The sequence below is a fragment of the Oncorhynchus keta genome, chromosome 25 (genome assembly GCF_023373465.1).
Source record: "Oncorhynchus keta strain PuntledgeMale-10-30-2019 chromosome 25, Oket_V2, whole genome shotgun sequence".
Lineage (NCBI taxonomy): Eukaryota > Metazoa > Chordata > Actinopteri > Salmoniformes > Salmonidae > Oncorhynchus > Oncorhynchus keta.
The window spans coordinates 36,892,513-36,917,863 of record NC_068445.1 but is presented as its reverse complement, the minus strand read 5'-3'; the positions used below and the strand labels follow the sequence as shown (position 1 = coordinate 36,917,863).

General features: G+C 42.8%; 3 protein-coding genes and 1 long non-coding RNA gene across 28 annotated transcripts; 2 read left to right on the top strand and 2 right to left on the bottom strand.

Moving 5' to 3' along the window:
• The first annotated feature begins 93 nt into the window (after window positions 1-93).
• LOC118371981 (V-set and immunoglobulin domain-containing protein 10-like) lies at window positions 94-6,169 on the top strand. Its single transcript, XM_052479227.1, has 9 exons — window positions 94-625; window positions 808-1,119; window positions 1,600-1,905; window positions 2,154-2,302; window positions 2,526-2,676; window positions 4,274-4,558; window positions 4,814-4,927; window positions 5,280-5,438; window positions 5,807-6,169. The coding sequence occupies exons 1-9, from the start codon at window positions 577-579 to the stop codon at window positions 5,884-5,886; spliced, it is 1,605 nt and encodes a 534-aa protein (XP_052335187.1). The 5' UTR covers window positions 94-576; the 3' UTR covers window positions 5,887-6,169.
• A 2,811-nt stretch (window positions 6,170-8,980) lies between these two features.
• On the bottom strand, window positions 8,981-10,766 carry LOC127911743 (uncharacterized). Of its 25 annotated transcripts, none has more exons than XR_008079164.1 (4): window positions 9,757-10,766; window positions 9,384-9,485; window positions 9,248-9,349; window positions 8,981-9,213 (listed from the first exon to the last, which is right to left on the bottom strand). It is a non-coding gene; the product is annotated as an uncharacterized LOC127911743 (long non-coding RNA). The 25 variants fall into 25 exon arrangements; XR_008079150.1 differs by adding exons at window positions 9,486-9,553; window positions 9,621-9,722 and having other exon boundaries at window positions 9,004-9,451; window positions 9,791-10,766; XR_008079162.1 differs by having other exon boundaries at window positions 9,143-9,179.
• A 678-nt stretch (window positions 10,767-11,444) lies between these two features.
• On the bottom strand, window positions 11,445-19,954 carry rfc5 (replication factor C (activator 1) 5). Its single transcript, XM_052479228.1, has 11 exons — window positions 19,790-19,954; window positions 19,432-19,496; window positions 19,014-19,207; window positions 18,621-18,658; window positions 18,307-18,380; window positions 17,760-17,919; window positions 17,283-17,364; window positions 15,340-15,469; window positions 14,408-14,485; window positions 11,991-12,045; window positions 11,445-11,859 (listed from the first exon to the last, which is right to left on the bottom strand). The coding sequence occupies exons 1-11, from the start codon at window positions 19,834-19,836 to the stop codon at window positions 11,760-11,762; spliced, it is 1,023 nt and encodes a 340-aa protein (XP_052335188.1). The 5' UTR covers window positions 19,837-19,954; the 3' UTR covers window positions 11,445-11,759.
• A 53-nt stretch (window positions 19,955-20,007) lies between these two features.
• LOC118371987 (uncharacterized) lies at window positions 20,008-20,988 on the top strand. The gene has a single exon (XM_035757678.2). It carries the CDS (start codon window positions 20,092-20,094, stop codon window positions 20,572-20,574), a length of 483 nt encoding a protein of 160 aa, XP_035613571.1. The 5' UTR covers window positions 20,008-20,091; the 3' UTR covers window positions 20,575-20,988.
• Window positions 20,989-25,351: the final 4,363 nt, after the last annotated feature.

Genomic DNA, 25,351 nt, shown 5'->3' with positions numbered 1-25,351 from the left:
GTTCTTTTCATGACCAAGGTCCACTCCTACTCGAATTGTCACGTTTTGCTGATAAAGCTACATTGTGTCTTTAAGATTTAAAAACATATATATATATATATATTACCTACATTTCAGACACTTTTGTGTTAGTTTTCCCTGAGTTAGATTTCAATCTAGAGAAAGAGATAATAGGCTGTCTGTCACCTTCTCAGTGAACTTGGGTAACCCGCCTCGTTGATCAGCACGGTGACAGCGGTATCAACTGTCAATAAACTAGAAAATCCCCTGCTGCACCTTTAAGAAGGTAAGTGGTGGGTGTGGTTTGAAGTTTCCGGATAAACGCGCGTGAGTAAACAGCCAGGTAGCCAAATGGCTGAAAAATTATAGCATGTGGCAGTTCCATGGAGAAGAAAAATATTGAATTATCGTGGCTCATAATTCCTATATCAGTTACTTTAACCAGTGTTATGTAAACTAGGTGTAGAGGTGTGTTGTGTCACCGCATGCACAACAGGTAGTCAGACAGGTTGGCAACCAAACCATTTGTCTAACTATAAATCAGAGTATATATGCTATACAGTAGGAGGAATAATTATGAATGGCTTCGCAGTTGCAATTTTTCTTCAGGTCATGCATCAGACCGGTGAGTGTCCACTTGTGACATGTTTATGAAACATAATCCATTGTTTTTAGCCTACACAGTGAAATTAGTTATATATTAGGTCTGACGTTTTGATCTATATAGGCCTACTGTTCACTTTTGTAAGCAATTTGTTGAATCGCGTCTCTTGTCTTAAATTATCGTGCTCATTGTTTTTATGAAAGTTGCAGCAAATGGGCGCTCGGATGAAACTACTGTAGCTGGAACACTGGGAGAGAATATTATACTTCCGTGTTGGAACACTGCGACCAATGTGACCCCCTCATTCACGCGATGGATGACGAATGGCCAGTTTACCATTGAACGCAATCATTCCATTATAATTCCAATATCCCCAAGTGAAGGGCACCTGACCATACTGTACAATCAAAGCTTGTACATCAACAGAATTAATCTATCAGATGAGGGGATCTATCTCTGTGATTCTTTACCCCATAACAACAAAACTCAAACAAGTCTCACATTGCAAATAGTCAGTAAGTATCTGTGTTTTATCATAACAATGTGTGTTGATGTCCTTCATATAATGACTTGCAGATACTTTACTGGTATCTTGGTCAATTGCCCTGGCAGTTGCCCTACAAATAATTTTGAACAATTATTGCCTTGAAACTGGTTATTCCGGATGATTTGGTGCTGGGGCTGGTTTCATAGCACATACTGTAGTAGCCTGTGTGTTTTGTAGGCATTTGAACAATCATGATCAGAGGGGTACTGCAGTGTTACCTTGACCATTATGTAATATATATATATGATGGATGGAATGGGACTGTATAATTTTTTACAAACGTTGTGTATGTTATGGAATCATTCCACATTGCTCAATAATGAAAGATGGGTGCCTTGGGTTGTAACAAGGCTTGATTGTTGTATACTGTGAGGACTGTTTTCAAGTGGAAAATGTCTGCCTTCTTCGGCAACACTATAGTAAAGTATCTCATGTTTACTTCTTGCAGGTGGTCCTGACAATAGCATCATAGACATCCAGCCAGCCACGCCTCTTTCCAATGGAACCCTCTTTGTTGTCAGGGGTTCCACGGTGTCATTCAACTGCTCCAGCTTGTCCTACCCCTCCCAGAGCCTGTCCTGGGGGTTTCAGGGTGTGGAGTCCAGTAATGACTCTCTGGCGGTGGGCAGAGGGTCATGGCTGGACTTCAGGATAGAGGATGTTCAGCCCACAGCTCAGGGGAACTACAGCTGCAGAGCCCAGAACTCAATCTCCCAGAAGGCTGCTGGCTCTAGCACAGAGCTGCTTGTATACTGTAGGTGACTATAAGGGAAACAGACTTAACGGTCTCTGATAGTGGTTGCTCGGGGATTAGTGACAATTTGAATAACGGTATATATCCTAAGCTCCTAATAGATACCTATCAGATACAGTGGCCAGTGGTGCTTGTTCAAATGACTTGTGTACCTATCTTACTGTTGTGTAATAACCCAAATACCTCATCAATACTATACAATACAATACTATTCTATACTGTAAAGAGCATCCATCTTTCTCCTTTAGATTCCCCAGAGAGGCACCCAGAGTGTCTGTGGAACACAGGGAAGGATCTGTCCCATGTCCAATTCAGCTGTAGCTGGTTTGGAGGCTACCCCTCTCCCACGTTATTCTGGGGGGAGAAGCATCAGAAGTCAGGGAGCCATGCGAAGCAGGTGTTTGTTTTATGGGGGTTAAAACATTATTTAATTGGATACATGCTTTTAAAATATATATATATGTGTGTGTGTGTGTGTGTGTGTGTGTGTGTGTGTGTGTGTGTGTGTGTGTGTGTGTGTGTGTGTGTGTGTGTGTGTGTGTGTGTGTGTGTGTGTGTGTGTGTGTGTGTGTGTGTGTGTGGTGTGTTATCCTCAGTTTTTTACTTTGTGGTTCTTTTAGGTGGCTGGACAACTGATGGAGTCTGAGGAGACAGATAATCTGGTGGTGAATCTGAACAGGTCATTGTTGTTCGATGGGCAGATGCTGAAGTGTAGTGGGCATCACCCTACGATAAGTCCAGGAGAGGATAAGTTCTGCTCCTTCACCCTGAGTAAGTGAGAAATGACTGCAAACGTAGTGAATGGAACACTTCCCTATATAGTGCACTACTTCTGAACAGGACCCATAGGTAAATAAGTGTACTATATAGGCAATAGGGTGCCATTTGGGATGCACGCCCAGCCAACATCTGATATGCCTTTTGTTTGCATTCAGCTTTATGGTTTCTATATTGCAACTGTACATAGATGCCCCGAAACGTGTCAATATCAGTTCTGCATTCAATTGTACAACTGACTAGGTACCCCCCTTTCCTTTCTGTTGTATAACTGACTAGGTATCCCCCTTTCCTTTCTGTTGTATAACTGACTAGGTATCCCCCTTTCTGTTGTACAACTGACTAGGTATCCCCCTTTCCTTTCTGTTTTATAACTGACTAGGTATCCCCCTTTCCTTTCTGTTGTACAACTGACAAGGTATCCCCCTCTCCTTTCTGTTGTACAACTGACTAGGTATCCCCCTTTCTGTTGTACAACTGACTAGGTACCCCCATTTCCTTTCTGTTGTACAACTGACTAGGTATCCCCCTTTCTGTTGTACAACTGTCTAGGTATCCCCCTTTCTGTTGTACAACTGACTAGGTATCCCCCCTTTCTGTTGTACAACTGACTAGGTACCCCCATTTCCTTTCTGTTGTACAACTGACTAGGTATCCCCCTTTCTGTTGTACAACTGTCTAGGTATCCCCCTTTCTGTTGTACAACTGACTAGGTATCCCCCCTTTCTGTTGTATAACTGACTAGGTACCCCCTTTCCTTTCTGTTGTACAACTGACTAGGTATCCCCCTTTCCTTTCTGTTGTACAACTGACTAGATATCCCCCTTTCCTTTCTGTTGTACAACTGACTAGATATCCCCCTTTCCTTTCTGTTGTACAACTGACTAGGTATCCCCCTTTCTGTTGTACAACTGACTAGGTATCCCCCTTTCTGTTGTACAACTGACTAGGTATCCCCCTTTCCTTTCTGTTGTACAACTGACTAGGTATCCCCCTTTCTGTTGTACAACTGACTAGGTATCCCCCCTTTCCTTTCTGTTGAACAACTGACTAGGTATCCCCCCTTTCCTTTCTGTTGTACAACTGACTAGGTATCCCCTTTCAGTTCAGGGTGCTTTATTGGGACACCCTACCATTGGCCAATTTATTGATACGATGATGTTTGGTAATTACTAAAAGAGACATCTCGTCTGTCTCTTATTTACTTTCAGCTTTTAACCAACTGAATGGTTTCCACAACTGTACAAAGCTCATAGAATAATAGTAATGTGTGAAACACCAGTGGCTGTGGCACACCTGGTCTGATTCCAAAAGAAACCTGCAAAGGAGGGAGCTGTCTTTGTGATTCCAGAAAGGCGAGATATTTTGAAGTAATTTATCAGCGTTTCTTAGCACCAGGCAAGATGACTCAAACAATGAGGAAGAACAAAAATAATGTGTTACCTACACCTCTTACCAGGCTATACTTTTCCCATGTCACACCCAACGCAGTTTGTGTGATTGTGTGCATACCTGTATAGAAGGATATCTAGCTAGATGTGTATCTATCACTAACCCAGTCTAAACGCCTGTCTCCCTCCTCGTCCCCTAGAGTCCCCCTATCCTGAAGGGGAACCACTAGTCACAGCGGTAGAAGGAACCAACGTGACATTAACGTGTACAGAGTCCAACTCCCTGCCTCCAGCCCTCACCAGATGGCAGAGGACAGTCCAGCAGGAGGACGTAGTCTCCAGCCCTAAGTACGTCCTGTCAGAGCAGGGCCCCACCTTCACCCTCACTATAGTCAACATCACCAAGCAGGACGAGGGCTTCTACTTCTGCAGGAGCGAGAACCCACTGATGGTCCGCGAGTTGGAGATCTATTTAACAGTTAAAGGTTAGTTCAGAGAGGTGTGTGTTTACAGATTGGATATCTCTGCAGACTCCATCTGGTCCTTGTGATAATCTATGTTGATGATCTTACAGGTGCAGAAAGGTAGCAAGGCAACACCTTCCCTGGAATGTCACTAAACCTGTTGCCTCTCCCTGTTAGCTTCTAACAAGACTCTTTAGATTATTGTACATTCATTTCTCTTTAGTGACTTAACTTTTTTTTTACTTAATCATGTCTAATGTTGTTTTGTTTCCACAGCCACCTCTCAATACACTGGAGCAATCATAGGGATATTCCTAGCTATTTTGATAGTAGGATCTGGCATTGTTATTGCTAAAACAATATACTCCAACCGTGACCGAATATGCCTGGGTAAGATCTTTTTCCCAAGCACTATAATGTCCCTTTGGTTGATTAGGGCTTAAACTTTGTAACTGCCCGTGCCATATCAGATTATCTGCCTTTGTTATTTTCAGGGGTGCAATTTTCACTGGGGACGGGGACATAACTAAAAGGAATAGTTATGCCCCCCTAAAACCAAAGTTGCACCCCTGGTTATTTTTGTATAATTTCATGAAAGGGAATGGACAATATGACCCCCATCACCTAAGATGATATACTTTGATGATAACTGACTTGTGAAGTTACCGAATTGCTAAAAGATATATGCAAATACTAACAACCTACTTTGAAATCTAAATATACGTTGTTGTTTTTATTACAGGTAATGGATTTGAGCAAATGGGGGAGAGAGGAGATGTGTTGAGCCTGGTAGAGGCAGATGAAGAGGAGGTGTTTCATGAAGCTATACCCAGACTGCCACCTCTGCCTCTGACCAACGGACACAATACTACACTTGTAGAGATACACACAATACCATCCAGTAAGGAATGATTTTCTGCTTCCAAGTTGTAGGGGGTTCAAAATGTGTAGTTCATATTAAATGTGACACTATTAATAATGTTGCAATGTTGTATTTGCACATGTATGCGTAATACACAGTGGATAGAACTGTAACTGGGCGGCAGGTAGCCTAGCGGTTAAGAGCGCTGGGTTCGAATCCCAGAGCCGACTAGATGAAAAATCTGTCTGTGCCCTTGAGCAAAGAACTTAACCCTAATTGCTCGTAAAAGTCGCTCTGGACAAGAATCTGCTAAATTACTCAAATATAACGGTTCTGTTGCTGTTTTGTATAGATCTTATACTGTAGATGCAACTATAACCCAAATCTGTAACCAATCTCTTTTTCAGTTGACCACGAAGATGCAGAAAATCTTGAACATCCATTACAGCTAGAAGATGGAGATATCGATGAACTTGTCACTTTTTAGGTGTTGTAAGACTTTAAGAAAACTATTTTGTTGTGTGTGTAATGATTGGTGGTTGGTTTGTACAGTATGTAGATACAGTATATAGGTTTGCTTTTTACCACCCATTTGACCTTTGTTTTGTTTTAGCTTCAGGCTTATTAGGTGATACTTAACATGGTTATTTCAATTAATTGGTGCCATTTGCCTCATTTTAAATTACATATTTGACAATAATGTAACATTTTGTATTTCTCAAACACAAAATTAACTGTTTTTAAAAAATAAAATTAAAAAAAGGCAGGGATGTAGTTCTCTCTCTTGTTTTTATATACAAGTTGGAATGCGTAAGCTTATCAGGGCCTAGTTTACAAAAAATGGATTTCGATAGGATTAAATCCATAGAAATAGAACGGAAGATTTTTTTTAATTGCAACATGTTTAATGGAAAGGCAGCTATAGAAGAAATGTTCTTGATTGACAACTTTTGTATTCGTTCGACGGGAGTATTTTTTTTATCAAACTTTAACACGACAAATGATGGAAGCTGTATTTTTTTTTCTCGAATAAATGATGATTGACGATTCATTTTTTGAAGATACGCGGGGCACGTGACGTCATCACGTAACTATAAAACTCTACTCCACATTTGTTTAAATGTATTTATATTTAACCTTTATTTAACTAGGCAACTCAGTTAAGAACAAATTCTTATTTGCATTGAGGGCCTACCCAGGCCAAACCAATTGGGCCAATTGTGCGCCGCCCTATGGGACTCCCTATCACGGCCGGATGTAATACAGCCTGGATGTAACTAAATGTTTACTGTTTGCAAAATCTTTTTTTCTATAAAACATTTTCTTTACAGGAACAAGATCCTGACTTTAAAGAACGCCTTGCTTTTCTCGTTGGCTGGCAAGTTTCACTATCCGATTACTTCAGATGTACATGAGCGCAGACCGTGGCGATGCGTTGGCACTCGTCCCAGAAATATATGATTCAGTTATTATTGCGTTGTGGCTTTCGCGGGCAACATGAAACTGATAGGTGGGAGGACATACAGGCTGTCGCCAATTTATTAATGCGTAATTTACCTAAGTGGGTAATGGAAACACTTCAGCCACTACAATTTGCATTCCACACTAGTTTTTAGTGAAAACATGTTTGGGGTGTGAGTGACGTCACTATGGTTCGGTTGACACGAGGCTTTCACGCACCCTAAGCAGGCAATTGTCGCATTTATTTGCTATGCGAACATTCTAAATGTCGACAACAAAAATCACTGGATAAGTAATGGCAACATAGCAAGTGATTTGAATGGGGACAAGCAAGTTGTTCTATTCATTATATTTCGATGCATTTAATCCTATCCGATAGCCGAAATCCAGATAACTTTAAAAATTGTTCACTGTAGATCAAAATAAATCAGGGACAAATCAATTTTACGTAATAGAAAACAAGAGTACATGTGCTAAGGTAGCCAATCAGGAAATCTGTACTGTACAGGAAATAGATTAATTATTCTCCTTTTACTAAAAAACACGCAATAAAACAACAATTGGGCTATTTTACATCATTTAGCGATCTAAAGACATGATGGGCGCTCTGTTTTCCTCTTATTGACTGGAAGGCATTGTTAGATAACCAGGAGGTCAGTTAAGAACAAATTCTTATTTACAATGACGGGCTACCAGAAGGCACAAGGCCTCCTGCGGGGATGGGGGCTGAGATTTAAAAATATAGGACAAAACACACATCACGACAAGAGAGACACCACAACGCTACATAAAGAGAGACCTAAAACAACAACATAGCATGGTAGATATTGGAGCTGAGATCCGCCCACCCTCAATCCCAGTTCGCCTGATCTATGAGACACGGGGGAGTGTGGGTGGTCGCCAGTGGTGTAAAGTACTTCTGTAAAAGTACTACTTAAGTCGTTTTGGGGGGTATCTGTACTTTACTTGACTATTTATATTTTTTGACAACTTTTACTTCTACATCTCTAATGAAAATAATGTACTTTTTTATTCCATACATTTTCCCTGACACTCCAAAATACACGTAACATTTGGAATGCTTTGCAGGACAGTTCACGCATTTATCAAGAGAATTTCCCTGGTCATCCCTACTGCCTCTGATCTGGCAGACTCACTAAACACACATGCTTCGTTTGTAAATTATGTTGGAGTGTGCCCCTGGCTAACCGTGAATTAAAAAAAACAAGAAAATACTGCCGACTAGTTTGCTTAATTATAAGGAATTTGAAATTATTTATACTTTTACTTTTGATGCTTAAGTATATTTTAGCAATTACATTTACATACATACAGAAATGTACACATACTTTTAGACTTAAGTAGTATTTTACTGGGTGACTTTCACTTTTACTTGAGTCATTTTCTATTAAGGTATCTTTACTTTTACTTGAGTATGACAGTTGGGTACCTTTTCCACCACTGGTGGTTGCCTGGCTGCTTCAGTATGGTATGTATGCATGTATGGACTTTAAAGACAGGACTGTAAATATTCCTTCCTTTCGTCCTTCCATTCTCCATTGTTTCCTCTCCTCCTTCCTGATTTGAAAGCATTGATGATGTTCATCAGCACCTCTGGAGATTATTTTTTATTTTTTTTGTTTACTGTCAATAATGTTTAATTGTCTGTATAGAGTCAACAAGGTTGCTATTCCCCCGGAGAGCAACAGACAGGACAAGAGCCTGAACTGTGATCAGACAGTGTGGGGTCTCACGTTTGGACTCCGTCCATCAAAAACACCAACCCCTGGTGATAAAGCAGCCTCCAATGAGAGAGAATCATCCAGACTGCTTCTGGCCACTGGACAACGGAGTCATCAAGATATGGGATGTTGCAACTGGTGGGACATCTAGCTGTGTTTGTTATGGAGTTGAGGCTAGTGTTTCATTTGATGATAGCACTTTTCATTTAACCCTTATTTTGAATGGATTATCATATAATTGTATAAAGATCGATAACTAAATATTTATGAATGTTCCTTCAAGCTGTGTTTATTTCACTCCTAACCGTAGCTCACCTTGGTATCTTCCTCTGGAGATAACACCTTAAGGATATTGCATTTAACCCAGAAGGTCAGCCATTTTATATCTAAAAAATATATATTAATCCAAAGAGCTTTTCTCTGTCTCTTTTTTCAATTGTCTATCTAAATTCATGGATATTTTTTATTGCACATGGAAATAATCTTGAACTGCTCTATACTTACCTGCTTCTCCGCCTTCCATATGTCAAAAATAGCCACATCGTCACTGGCTACAAGGACTGGATCAGCCACTGTCCTCACTGGCTACAAGGACTGGGTCAGACACTGACCTTACTGGCTACAAGGACTGGGTCAGACACTGACCTCACTGGCTACAAGGACTGGATCAGCCACTGTCCTCACTGGCTACAAGGACTGGGTCAGACACTGACCTTACTGGCTACAAGGACTGGGTCAGACACTGACCTTACTGGCTACAAGGACTGGGTCAGACACTGACCTCACTGGCTACAAGGACTGGATCAGCCACTGTCCTCACTGGCTACAAGGACTGGGTCAGCCACTGTCCTCACTGGCTACAAGGACTGGATCAGACACTGACCTCAATGGCTACAAGGACTGGGTCAGCCACTGTCCTCACTGGCTACAAGGACTGGATCAGCCACTGTCCTCACTGGCTACAAGGACTGGGTCACCACTGTCCTCACTGGCTACAAGGACTGGATCAGACACTGACCTCACTGGCTACAAGGACTGGATCAGACACTGTCCTTACTGGCTACAAGGACTGGATCAGCCACTGTCCTCACTGGCTACAAGGACTGGATCAGCCACTGTCCTCACTGGCTACAAGGACTGGGTCAGACACTGACCTCACTGGCTACAAGGACTGGGTCAGCCACTGACCTCACTGGCTACAAGGACTGGATCAGCCACTGTCCTCACTGGCTATAAGGACTGGATCAGACACTGTCCTCACTGGCTACAAGGACTGGATCAGCCACTGTCCTCACTGGCTACAAGGACTGGATCAGCCACTGTCCTCACTGGCTACAAGGACTGGATCAACCACTGTCCTCACTGGCTACAAGGACTGGATCAGCCACTGTCCTCACTGGCTACAAGGACTGGATCAGACACTGTCCTCACTGGCTACAAGGACTGGATCAGCCACTGACCTTACTGGCTACAAGGACTGGGTCAGCCACTGTCCTCACTGGCTACAAGGACTGGATCAGCCACTGTCCTCACTGGCTACAAGGACTGGGTCAGACACTGACCTTACTGGCTACAAGGACTGGGTCAGACACTGACCTCACTGGCTACAAGGACTGGATCAGCCACTGACCTTACTGGCTACAAGGACTGGATCAGCCACTGTCCTCACTGGCTACAAGGACTGGATCAGACACTGACCTTACTGGCTACAAGGACTGGATCAGCCACTGACCTTACTGGCTACAAGGACTGGATCAACCACTCCTCACTGGCTACAAGGACTGGATCAGCCACTGACCTTACTGGCTACAAGGACTGGATCAGCCACTGACCTTACTGGCTACAAGGACTGGATCAACCACTCCTCACTGGCTACAAGGACTGGATCAGCCACTGTCGTGTTTCATCAGACTGCAACATGGTGGCATCCTGGTTTGACAAATTTAGACCCCATGACCCAACATACCGGAATGCTCCTCAGACAAGGAAAAATGTATGAGTTTGGGAATAATGAGAGAATACTTATTGGCGTCCATTTTAAATTAATTTGAATGGTTTGGAAGTATTGACTAATGATAGCAGTCAAGGGAGGAGAGCATATTTATTTATTTTAACCTTTATTTAACCAGGCTGGTCAGTTAAGAACAAAATCTTATTTACAATGACGGCCTACACCGGACAATGCTGGGCCAATTGTGCCCCGCCCTATGGGACTCCCAATCATGGCCGGATGTGATACAGCCTGAATTATTGGCACCCATTTGAAATGTATGAGTTATTTGGAAGTATTGAATAACTAATGATAGCAGTCAAGGGAGGAAAGCTTATTATTTGCCTCCATTTGGAAAGCATAACAAAATGGTGGGAATATTGTATGACAGAAGTGACAGAACTTTCTAGGGCCCTGAGGTGATGCATCTTTCATTCCGATCTTCTCTGAAGTTATGGTTGAATAGGTGAAGGCAAGGATTCTACTTTGTGGTTTAGACAAATCAGTCATGTCTGATCAGCTATTTGTTCAAAGAAATCTCTTAGGATGTCAAAATGCTAATGGATGGAAATAGTTAAGTGACTCAAACATGCAACTGAACTCTTAAAAGTCTTGAATCCTAACATTATTCAGGTTAATTTACATCACTGTAATACAATTACTATCAAGAACAACTAATCTACATTTTTGTGCAATAGGTATATTGTATGATAACTATTATAGTGTGTATTTTGTTATTTAAATGTGTACATTTACTAAGAGTAAATCTAAAGCTTGCATTGTGTACAGTAAATTGGTCTACTGAAACGTTATTCAATGACTTTCGTACACAACATACAATAAGACACTAGATTACATAAGAAACCATTTTATATGACAATCAATATCAAAATGTAAATACAGACAGGAATATTGAGCAGACAAGCACAAGTATGTTTTTATGAAGTTAGTCTCGAGTGAAATGTATTTGTGAACAAAAAGGGTATCAAAGCCTTTAAGTCAGTTAGCATTAACTCAACGAACAATGGTCTTGACCAGCAATGTAGAAATTGCATCAGGTGTGGTAGTACTGGGCTGGACTAGAAGCCTGCACACCCTGAAGCTCTCCAGGACCATAGTAGGTGACCTATGTGTACTAGACGTTTGTGACTGAGGACTACTGCTGGTCTAAGCGGCCTCATTGACCACGATGTCTCTCACTGCCTGGAAAGCCGCCACCATCGAACTCAATTGGATCTTCTCACTAGTTCCAGAGGCCAGCCTGTACCTATAAAAATATTAGTAATCTTAATTTACATTTAAATCATTCAGCATATGCTGTTATCCAGAGGGATTTACAATGAGTAAGGTATATAATTATGGGTATATAACCACCATACTGAAAATATGAGCACTTACTCAATGTCTGCCAACTTGATAAGCAAGCCCATCCGAATGGCAGGAGGGAAGTCCACTGTAAGAAATCAACAAACACGGACGGTTATTATACAGCACAGAAGTGTAAAAATCTCTCAAAACATGCACCATAAAATGAACTGGTGTAACGCCGTGACTTTGATCTTAGCGCGGAGTCGACCCCCCCCCCCCACATCTTCTGACCAGGAAGGACACCTTATCCTTACAATCTGCATCTACACAGGACTGAGGCGTCGACCAATCTCCACAAGTCACAGGAGGAGACCTCTCCATGGGGGAGGAGAGGAGACAACTCTCCATGGGGGAGGAAAATCCCCATTGTTCTTCAATGGCTTCACCTCACACCAGGAAATCACCCAGCTAAAGAAGCAAGCCTTCTTCCTCATCTTCCTCCTTTTCAAAACGAGATTACAGACTACCGTCAAATGGCTGCAGTTTGAATGTCAAAGGAATTAGCATCTGTGGAGGCTGCCCCAAATGGTTCCCAATCAATGGAAGGCCATTCACGTTCACACAACAAAGAGATGTGTCAGAGACTAGGCCCTGGGACCGGACTGCTACAGTGAAGACACTCAAATTTACAAAAATCTTAAAATGCTCTTTTACCGAAGGATACATACAGAGTGTCGAGGAGTATCTCTGATATCCAGTGGTCCCAGTTTGATTGTTTAATTATGCTACAGTATGGCTTTCACTTTGCTTTGTGACATGAATTTCAGATTATTAACATGTCAATGTTAATATCTACAGAACCGCAAGGAAATGACAAACACTGAAACAGGTTTTGTGACTGCACAAAGAAAGTACAGGTAGTTATGGACATAAGTCTTTATGAACCGAACCTAACTCAGCCACACCTTCTTTCACACTTGGACTCAAGTGGGCGTGACTGAGCTAAAGCTCGGCCAATCAGACTACAACATAACAAGCTGCTTGCATTACTGTCTTCGAATTCATTGGCGGCAATCATTATTCTACGTATTGATAAATTAACTGCAATTTTTTTGCTAATAGATCATTAGATTTGATGAAGTACCACAGACAAGCAATTCTCTCCAACTCCTTTTAAATCTAGGCCCCCGCACGCTCCTTTTAAATCTAGGCCCCCGCACGCTCCATTTAAATCTAGGCCCCCGCACGCTCCATTTAAATCTAGGCCCCCGCACGCTCCATTTAAATCCAGGCCTCCGCACCAGGCCTCCGCACGCTCCTTTTAAATCCAGGCCTCCGCACGCTCCTTTTAAATCTAGGCCCCTGCACGCTCCTTTTAAATCCAGGCCTCCGCACGCTCCATTTAAATCTAGGCCCCCGCACGCTCCATTTAAATCCAGGCCTCCGCACGCTCCATTTAAATCCAGGCCTCCGCACGCTCCTTTTAAATCCAGGCCTCCGCACGCTCCATTTAAATCCAGGCCTCCGCACGCTCCTTTTAAATCTAGGCCCCCGCACGCTCCTTTTAAATCCAGGCCTCCGCACGCTCCATTTAAATCTAGGCCCCTGCACGCTCCTTTTAAATCTAGGCCCCCGCACGCTCCATTTAAATCTAGGCCCCTGCACGCTCCATTTAAATCTAGGCCCCTGCACGCTCCATTTAAATCTAGGCCCCTGCACGCTCCTTTTGCCAAGTTTTGCATCAGTGCTTCTCTAGCATTACCTTCAGGTAGCTGAATGCGTTGCTAAAAATCACTATCCAATTTCTGTACTCCGTTCAGGAAACCCCATTCCTTTATTCTGTATCATTTTACTGTTATATGAGGAGTTACATCTCTAATATACAGTACAGAAGTGTACCAAATCCCTCAAAAAATATATCATTGCATCATAAAAGGTATCAGTGCTAGAATTCACAGGCCCTCTATGGTAACACCTGATGAATCTGCCAAGACAGCTTAGTGAAACACATAACTTCAGAAATAAGAAAACAGGCATTCACTGTCAGGCTAAAACGTTGCAGTAGTGATGCGTGCCACACTTAACACTGGCAAGCCAATCATTCTACAATGAGAACACTGGCAGCCATAGCAACCGTGAGGGGTCTCCCGGGAAACCAGAGGAAGAAAACATCACTATGCAGTTCGCTCTCCTAGCAGCTCGCCTCTCATATAATGTGCTGTATGAAGTATGTTTAGAATAGATCTATCAACTATAGATCGATAACAGTAAGCTTGGCCCTGCCCGGCAAGACAATCTTTTTTTTTTTTATCCATAATCTAGTATATAATTCACACATTAAAAAGACCCCAATAATTAACACATTTAAAAAAAAATACAACTTCAGACTTTGGGGATACAGTGATTGTACCTGTGATGCATTCAATGGAAATACCCATCCCATACAGTATGGAAATCTCTAGAACCACAGCAGCGTACAGGTTTACTGCCTCCAGTCCAGTTCTTACCTCTGTGGATCAGTAGGTGGACCTCAGTCAGGATGTCATGCAGGGCTAGGCCTTTCAGCGTCTTCAGCTGGAGAATCTCTGTGGATCAGAAGCTAAGGAACATCTCTCAATATCAAGGATGGGATTTGTCCTTCAGTGTAATTCCAGGAATTCATGATATTCTGACATGATCCTCTATATATCAATACATACCCAGAAACTGACATACATTATCATCACCTAGCCAACTTTCAGATGTCATTTTGTCCTGATCCCATACAGGGGTGAGATTATTCCTGATTAAACCAGGAATTTGTGCTTTTCTGACACAAATCCAAAACATCTATTCATAGGCTACATCACTGAAATTAACTTTCTATACCGACCTAAAAACATCCCTCCAAAATACACCACCCCAAGGCATTCACTTCCTAGAAGAGGTAGAAACACCAAGGCATTCAGAGCCACTTCCTAGAAGAGGTAGAAACACCAAGGCATTCAGAGCCACTTCCTAGAAGAGGTAGAAACACCAAGGCATTCAGAGCCACTTCCTAGAAGAGGTAGAAACACCAAGGCATTCAGAGCCACTTCCTAGAAGAGGTAGAAACACCAAGGCATTCAGAGCCACTTCCTAGAAGAGGTAGAAACACCAAGGCATTCAGAGCCACTTCCTAGAAGAGGTAGACGCCACAGAGTACAAGTTGTCCTCATATACCACATATTGGAGATATTATGCTAATTTGATTTGGGTATTGATCCATTTCTAGATCCTGCAGTGCTGTATGTAGATATCATACATTGGCGATATTGTGTTATTTGAAGGAGCTGCTTTGGCAATACATAAACCACTGTGGGGGGGAACGAGCCATTTGTTGAAAAGAGTAGGCTAAACATAACTTGTGGTAATAGATATTGTTGAAATACATATGGTTGTGGGAGAGAATAAAGGATACGGTTGTAAGCGGAAGTGAAGTCCTTGTTTAGCGACCAGTCCAGGATGTTGGCGATATCGGATCGTAGTGGGTGACCAGTGCAGGTGTACACATTATCCTCGGTGACCTTCCCATACGCCATGCTGGTGCTCTGAGAAATACATGGGAAAGGAATCAGTCAGTCATTAGAAATAACAAAAAGAAATGGACCATAAGTAGTGTAGTCAGAATCTGGGCATCGATATGTAAAATCCATATCAGTTGCAGTTTTTTAAAACAATATACACTGAAACAAAATATAAAACGCAACATGTAAAGTGTTGGTCCCATATTTCATGATCTGAAATAAAAGAACCCAGAAATTGTCCATCCACACAAAAAGCTTATTTCCCTCAAATGTTGTGCACAAATTATTTAACATCCCTGTTAATGAGCATTTCTCCTTTGCCAAGATATCCATCAACCGGACAGCTGTGGCATATCAAGAAGTTGATTAAACAGCATGATCCTTACACAGGTGCACCTTGTGCTGGAGACAATAAAAGGCCTAAAATGTGCAGTTGTCACACAACACAATGCCACAGATGTCTCAAGTTGAGGGAGCATGCAATTGGCATGTTAACTGCAGAAATGTCCACCAGAACTGTTACCAGATAATTCAAAGTTCATTGTTCTAACATTAGCTGCCCAAACGTTGTTTAGGAGAATTTGGCAGTACGTCCATTCCGGCCTCACAACCGCACTCTTGTATGGCATCATGTGGGCGAGCGGTTTACTGATGTCAACGATGTGAACAGAGTGCCCTATGGTGGAAGTGGGGTTGTGGTATGGGCAGGCATATGCCGCGGACAACGAACACAATGACATTTTATCGATGGCAATTTGAATGCACGGAGATACCGTGACGAGATTCTGAGGCCCATTGTCGTACCATTCATCCGCCGCCATTACCTCATGTTTCAGCATGATAATGCACGGCTCAATGTCACAAGGATCTGTACACAATTCCTGGAAGCTGATAATGTCCCAGTTCTTCCATGGCCTGCTTACTCACCAGACATGTCACCCATTGAACATGTTTGGGATATGCATGACAGCGTGGTCCAGTTCTCGCCAATATCCAGCAACTTTGCACAGCCATTGAAGAGGAGTGGGACAACATTCCACAGGCCACAATCAACAGTCGTATCAACTATGTGAAGGAGATATGTTGAACTGCATGAAGCAAATGGTCACACCAGATACTGACTGGTTTTCTGATCCTCGCCCCTACAGATGCATATCTGTATTCCCAGTCATGTGAAATCCATAGATTAGGGCTTAATTCATTTATTTCAATTGACTGATTACCTTATGAACTGTAACTCAGTCAAATCTTTGAAATGGTTACATGTTGCTTTATATACATTTGTTCAGTATAGATGTAGTTTTTTATTTATTTATCAATAACATTGCAGCTGTGTTCATCTTCTGTTAACTTCCAAGGCTTTGTGAAATTCAGACAACTGCTTGTTGACTGCCCATTGGGCATGGTGTGAATGTTCAGGGGGTCTGAACCTACCTAACCAGTTGAATACAATCAACCATTATTCAGCAGGCCAATAAGTATGCTAAATTGTGAGCCTGTGAGGTCAGTTTAATGGCTACAGGAACAGTCATGTAATATATAGGGTACCAAACTATATCAAATACATTTTTATTTGTCACATGTGCTGAATTACAACAGGTACCCGTTGTATGTGTCACCTTACAGTGAAATGCTTACTTACACGCCCTTAACCAACAATACAGTTTTACGTTAAAAAAAAAAAAGAGAAAAAAAGTAACAAATAATTAAAGAGCCGTATCGAATTATCGATTTTGGTGCCCACCACTAGCCAATACATTTAGACCAGCAATAAAAACTCAACACTGTGATGCAATTAATCACATTTAGCTCCACACCGGTAGCACTCTTTCCGTACCTGCAGTATGTTGAGGGATCTTCTCATGTCTCCTGATGACAGGGTCACAATAGCTTTCATTCCATCTGGAGTTACATCAATGCTGCAGGGACAAGAGCAGACATGAGTCTCTGATTAAAAGGCAACAGTAAAACACAGGAGACATTAGTCTCAAGTAAGTTTCAAGTTTTATTTCTCACATGGACAAGTACAGTGAAATGCTTAACTTGCTAGCCCTTAAAAACAGTTTAACAAAAACAAAACAAAAAAACGGAAGAAATAAGATAGAAAAAAGTATATTAAAGTATCAGAAGAATGTAAGCTATATACAGGGTCAGTGCCAGTGCCAAATTCCTTGAGGAACACAGTGATCTACCATCTGAAGCCCCCGACACCCACTCACCGCCCCCGATCCCCACTCACCGCCTCCCAGGCCCCACTCACCTCCCCCGGGCCCCACTTCCCTCCCCTGACCCATTAACTCCTGAGCCCCCTCACCTCTCCTGCTGGATAACAAACTCCAGCCTGGGTATCATCTGGTCCTGAGACAGGGGCCCGAAGCGGAACCTGGTGCAGCGAGACTGCAGGGCTGGGATGATCTTAGACAGGTAGTTACAAATCAAACAGAACCTGGTGTTTTCTGTGTACTTCTCAATGACTGTAGGAGAGGAAGGGAGAGGTAGAGGGGGAAGAGAGAGGTAGAGGGGGAAGAGAGAGGTAGCAATAGGAGTAGAAACCAGCAGGGAGAAATGGATGTCAATGATTTGACGTTCAGTGGGCATATGCTCATTAAAATGTTCTAATGTCGAATATAAAATGTGAACTGTTAAATCAATGGCATCTATTACAAGCAATTGTAGCACATGAATATTCTAAATAATCGGGCTAATATGCGCTACCCCTCCCAAATGCATTTAACATTTGCTTGATGTCTCATGTTACAGTAAGCAGATATTTTCATCAGTGAGAATTACTGGTTAGCTCGCAGGCAGCTCATTTGGCCAGTTGGTACACAGCAGGTGAACAACTCAAAACAGATGGTTACCTCGCCGCAATGCATTCTGGGCATCCCGGGTCATGGCATCAGCCTCATCCAGTATCACCAACTTGAAACCCTTCCTGGAAGACAAAGAAAAATAAATAAACACACATTTTGTCAATTGCAGTCAGGGTTGTCTAAGGACACGGGTACTTGCAATCCTTTGTGTTTCTTTGTCCTCGCTGAAAAGACTTGGAAACTGATTGCAATATGGTAGACAACTACTGGTAGGTAGGAGACCTACTTCTCTACAAATACAGATTCTGTCAGTGACTGCAAGGAAACAAAACCTTTTGAAGTATTATTCATTATTGTCATACTTGAATATGGTCCTGGTGCTGGCAAAACTCAGGTGGGTCTGGCAAAACTGCAAATAAATAAATGTATGCATTATTGATGGTCCGCACACTCAAATCAAATCAAATTTATTTATATAGCCCTTCGTATCAGCTGATATCTCAAAGTGCTGTCAGAAACCCAGCCTAAAACCCCAAACAGCAAACAATGCAGGTTAAAAGCTGCAAAAAACTCCCTAAATAAAGAAACCTGTATGCATTATTGATGACACCGAGAACAGTTATGTATGCCGCACACTAACATTGAATGTTAAGAATCAATATCGCTCACTGGAAAACATGACAACCCTCAAGTGCAGTGTTATGAGCACAGCATTATTAAAAAATATATATATTTTTATTTCATCTTTATTTAACCAGGTAGGCAAGTTTGTCTTTGATAATTCTACATATCAGGGCTGAGTTATTACGTACCTCCAGGACCATAGCGTTGAACTCCTTCTCCTTGTAGAGCTGCTTGGCAGAGGCGAGAACAGTAGATGTTTTCCCTGTGCCTGGGGGTCCATAGAACAAGAGATGTGGCAGCCTGTCCTCACTGATAAATTTCTGGACTGAAAAGAGGATTGGTTCCGACAAAATATGTTGTTACATATGCACTCATGCAACAAAAAAACACAACTGTAGTTCATTTGAGAATGAAAACATTATTTTGAATAAATTCACTTGACTATATATATTTGAAATGAATTGTTGTTGGAATGAATAAAGGTCAGGTTTTCTACAGCAGCAGTTCCATCCCTGTTGTTTCAAAGACTGAAAAAAAAAACATACTTACTGGTGCTTAATATGTCCTTGTGAGAAATCAAGTCATCTAGGGTCTGTGGCCTGTATTTCTCAACCCTAAAATAAAGATATAAAATGTCAGACAGCATCGCGCATGCGTGGCTACATTGTAAGCAGGGAAGAGGTGGTGTGCACGAACAAACAAGGCAACTAAAATACAAATCACAACACTTTGCTTCAGCGTATAGGCAGGGGAAACATATTAACACAATGATTGGGATTTTGTCGAGCTAATTAGGCCTGCTAACGTAGCTAGCTAGCTAGTTAATTAGTTAGCATGCTTGCTGGCAATAAATAAGCTAGTTAGTTAGCTAGCAACTGACACCGGCTAGCTAATGAGCTCAATTTACCACGGCAAATTTCTTGACTGCAACGGTATCTTGCCAATCGATGCCATTTGAATCGATTCAATTTGTTATCCAATTTTCACCAATATATTATCCAAATGGCGCGCTTTACTTCAACAAAACGTGCATCACATTACGATACACAGTTTACGGCAGGTTTGCAACCAATCGCATCCGTTGTTTTACTGTGGGCGGAGTCAAATTACTCTTTATAATATTTCGCGGCATGCTGCCATTTCCTTTTCCGTCGACGTTCCTCTCCAAGTAGCAGCTCTTCTTGTTCAGTCCGCAAAAGACAAAGAAACATGTCCGACGAAGGAAAACTTTTCGTCGGTGGCCTGAGCTTCGACACCACAGAGCAATCTCTTGCAGAAGCGTTCTCAAAGTATGGAAATATCTCTAAATGTGATGTCATCATGGACAGAGAAACAGGAAGGCCTCGTGGATTCGGCTTCGTAAAGTACGACAATCCCGAGGATGCGAAGGACGCTATGGATGCAATGAACGGCCAGTCTCTCGACGGCAGAACCATCCGTGTGAACGAGGCAGGCCAGGGCGGTGGTGGAGGTCGTGGAGGTGGCGGTGGATACAGAGGTTCCCGAGGTGGTGGTGGATACGGCGGTGGAGGTGGATATGGTGGAGGCGAGAGGAGTTACGGTGGTGGCGGAGGAGGCCGCAGCTATGGCGGAGAAGACCGAGGATACGGAGGTGGTGGTGGTGGTGGATACAGGAGCGGTGGAGGCCGAGGCGGGTACTCCTCTGGTGGCGGATACAGGGACAATCAATAGGTTGGGCCCAGGAAGGCTACGGAGACCGTTCTAGGCCGGGGATCCTACAGAGACTGCTAGCTACAACAGTTAACGTTATGCTGCACACGAGTAAAACTCCGATTCAAGATCATCCCTTGGCTGGCTGTATTTAAAAGATGCGCTCCTCAAGAAATGTCCACGTGTTGTTGTTGACCGGATGACTTTTGTAGTCCTATTCTGTGTTTAATTAGCTAAGTTAGCTTGCTAGCTAGCTCGAGCGTCTTTCAATTTAGCCACGTGTGTCAGCCATTCATTTCCAAACCATGTGAAAAGTTCATGTTCTCTTGCCCAGTAACATTCCACCTTTGTACTTTCTGTTTGTATCCTCAACATTATTTTTTGTGTCAATTTTGGCTTTATGGAACCTATTAAACGATTTCTTTGGAAAAACAAGCTCTCCTCATGTTATTAGTACCAATTGTGTCAATCCATAAAATGACTCGTGTTTGTGGTTGAATTTATTCTGCCAAGGGCCTTAACGCGGCAATCCGCAGTAACAACCTCGGGGCCACCCCCTCAGTACAAAACTGCAGGGTGGGTCTGGGTCGATATAACCACGCAAATAGGACTGACCATTATATCGGAGCTGTTTTTAAACGATGTGCAAGTAGTTTTTGGGGCTCGTGAGGCATAACATTTATAGTCAACAGTCGACGGGTGCATATTTTATGAATCCAAAAAATGGATGTCGCAACTGCAAATTGCCCCGTAAGCCAAAGGTGTGTCGAAAGTCTTCATAAAATTCTTTCGGTAGAACTAAATTCGCTCACAAACACGAATATAATAGTATGTATATAGCTAGCTATCTTAAATGACCGTGTTTACACGATTTTAAGTATCTGATTGTATGGGACTGGATACGGAAGTAAAGCGGAAGCGGGCATCGCTTTCGCACAGCCACAAAGTTAAAATACGCTTTATCGTAAAGGTTCATGAGAAATTGTAGCTTTTTGGTCTGAATTTAGGTATAAGGCTATTAGTGTGCTTAAAGCAATGCTAGGGTTTAAAACATTTGAAGATACATTGTAGAAATAGGCAGGATTTATGACTTTGTGTCTGTGGTAACTAGTGACGACCGCGTAACATCAATAGGGTATATTTTGTAATTTTTCAGTTACACAATAACGAATGTCGAAGGCCGATACCATGTCAGTCGTTTGCTTGTCATTTCTAAATATATATATACCCTAATGCCAGAACAAAGGCTTCTAAAATTAACAAATCCCCCTGTTCAAAATCAAAGTTTATCGGTGGTATACGCAGTTTTGCAGATGTTATCGCAGGTGCAGCGATTCAGGCAATACAATAATACATACACACATAATCAAAAAGTTTTTAAAAAGAAAATAACTTAAGACATCAAAACGAGCAATACCAGTCTGGAATAGAAATAAGTATATGAATGTGAATGGTGTGTATGGACAGTGTGAATAGAAATGGTGTGTACAGCAGTAGTTATATAGGATGAGCCTTGACAAGAATATGGTATGTACATATGAAGTGGGTAAAACAGTATGTCAACATTATTAAAGTGACCCGTGTTCAATGACTATTTACATGGTTGTCGAGTGGCACAGCGGTCTAAGTCACTGCATCCCAGTGCTTTAGGTGTCACTACAGACACCCTGGTTTGATTCCAGGCTGTATCACAACCGGCTGTGATTGGGAGTCCCATAGTGCGGGGCATAATTGGCCCAGTGTCATCCGGGTTAGGTCGTCATTGTAAATAATAATTTGTTCTTAACTGACTTGCCTAGTTAAATAAAGGTAAAAAACATATGGCAGCAGGGTAGAGTACCAGGTGGTAGCCGGCTTGTGACAGGACAGGGTACTGGGCAGAGGCCGGCTTGTGACAGTGTCTAAAGTTCAGGACAGGGTACTGGGCAGAGGCTGGCTTGTGACAGTGTCTAAAGTTCAGGACAGGGTACTGGGCAGAGGCCGGCTTGTGACAGGACAGGGTACTGGGCAGAGGCCGGCTTGTGACAGTGTCTAAAGTTCAGGACAGGGTACTGGGCAGAGGCCGGCTTGTGACAGTGTCTAAAGTTCAGGACAGGGTACTGGGCAGAGGCCGGCTTGTGACAGTGTCTAAAGTTCAGGACAGGGTACTGGGCAGAGGCCGGCTTGTGACAGGACAGGGTACTGGGCAGAGGCCGGCTTGTGACAGTGTCTAAAGTTCAGGACAGGGTACTGGGCAGAGGCCGGCTAGTGACAGTGTCTAAAGTTCAGGACAGGGTACTGGGCAGAGGCCGGCTTGTGACAGTGTCTAAAGTTCAGGACAGGGTACTGGGCAGAGGCTGGCTAGTGACAGTGTCTAAAGTTCAGGACAGGGTACTGGGCAGAGGCCGGCTTGTGACAGTGTCTAAAGTTCAGGACAGGGTACTGGGCAGAGGCTGGCTTGTGACAGTGTCTAAAGTTCAGGACAGGGTACTGGGCAGAGGCCGGCTTGTGACAGGACAGGGTACTGGGCAGAGGCCGGCTTGTGACAGTGTCTAAAGTTCAGGACAGGGTACTGGGCAGAGGCTGGCTTGTGACAGTGTCTAAAGTTCAGGACAGGGTACTGGGCAGAGGCCGGCTTGTGACAGTGTCTAAAGTTCAGGACAGGGTACTGGGCAGAGGCTGGCTAGTGACAGTGTCTAAAGTTCAGGACAGGGTACTGGGCAGAGGCCGGCTTGTGACAGTGTCTAAAGTTCAGGACAGGGTACTGGGCAGAGGCTGGCTTGTGACAGTGTCTAAAGTTCAGGACAGGGTACTGGGCAGAGGCCGGCTTGTGACAGGACAGGGTACTGGGCAGAGGCCGGCTTGTGACAGTGTCTAAAGTTCAGGACAGGGTACTGGGCAGAGGCCGGCTTGTGACAGTGTCTAAAGTTCAGTACAGGGTACTGGGCAGAGGCCGGCTTGTGACAGGACAGGGTACTGGGCAGAGGCCGGCTTGTGACAGTGTCTAAAGTTCAGGACAGGGTACTGGGCAGAGGCCGGCTAGTGACAGTGTCTAAAGTTCAGGACAGGGTACTGGGCAGAGGCCGGCTTGTGACAGTGTCTAAAGTTCAGGACAGGGTACTGGGCAGAGGCTGGCTTGTGACAGTGTCTAAAGTTCAGGACAGGGTACTGGGCAGAGGCTGGCTAGTGACAGTGTCTAAAGTTCAGGACAGGGTACTGGGCAGAGGCCGGCTTGTGACAGTGTCTAAAGTTCAGGACAGGGTACTGGGCAGAGGCTGGCTTGTGACAGTGTCTAAAGTTCAGGACGGTACTGGGCAGAGGCTGGCTAGTGACAGTGTCTAAAGTTCAGGACAGGGTACTGGGCAGAGGCCGGCTAAGAGTTTGAGATTTCCTGACAGGAAAAGTAACCCCCACGGTTGATTTTTGAAAATGTTTTGTTTAGTTGTTGTCCATCCTTTTTTTTCAGACAAATAAGTAATCTCTACTGCCATTTGGATTGTACAGAGAGGTAGGTATATCAGAATACTATTTTGGCAAAACCTGACTCTTGGGAAATACATGCGAATGTGGCTTTTAAAGGCACTTTCCTATAAAACATGCTCTGCTTATCAAAAAGTCTGAGTGACATTTATCTGAATGTTGTTTTTAATATAAAAAATAAAAACCTAAATCAAGTGTTAGAACATGTCAGATATGATGTCTACACTAAAAGAGACACGACTGAGTGCCACAAAAACACATCAAAGAGAATGGTTGTTTTATTGTCGGTTTTGTCAGAATATTTTAGGCGGCTCAGATTATTGTAAGAGGCTCACTGTATATAAGCCCTTATGATTGGCCATTATTGGCCTTATGATCACACACTGTACAACACATAGACTGTACAGTGTTTCTAGTGAACTCTCGAATAGGGTCTGTGTGCAGTGTAGCCTATAGAAGCCAAACAGCTATATTTTTCATTCTGTCTAGACACACAAAGCACCAAGCCTGTTCAGTCCAGCAGCGAGACACAATAATGCTGCCTGCTGACACAGAGGAAATGTCCATAATCTCTGGTTGCCCACCACCGGCCTCATTCAAGTTGACCCGCAGGTACAACCCAAAATCTTTCCCCTGTTTATTTCACCCCACCAATAGAAGAGAAAATACTGTAATAAAATAGGCTATAATTCAGTGAGAGATGTTGGCCCGGCCTACTCAGTGTCATTCAGCGTTCTGTAATTTAATTTAGACAGACAGACAACTGTTGCAGTTCATTTGGAGTATACAACCATAACACATATAGCTATGGTTATTTTAGTGGTGTGTGTGTGTGTGCATGTCTGTGTGTGTGTCTGGCAAAATGTCTACAAGTAGGCTTAAAAGGGCACATGTGAACAGAATAGCTTAAATGTATCTTTAAAATTATCCCAATTTTGTTCTCTGAAAAATTACCCCAAAGAAGTATTCAGACCCCTTGACTTTTTCCACATTCTTTTTACGTTACAGCCTTATTTTAAAATGGATTAAATAAAAAATGTTCCTCATCAATCTACACACAGTACCCCATAATGACAAAGTGAAAACAGTTAAGACATTTTTGCAAATGTATAAAAAAAGTATAATTAAGCTCAGGTGCATCCTGTTTCCATTGATCATCCTTGAGATGTTTCTACAACTTGATTGGAGTCCCCCTGTGATAAATTAAATTAATTGGACATGATTTGCAAAGGCACACACGTATCCATATAAGGTCCCAAAGTTGACAGTGCAAGTCAAAGCAAAAATCAAGCCCTGGGGTCGAAGGAATTGTCCGTAGAGCTCCGAGGCAGGATTGTGT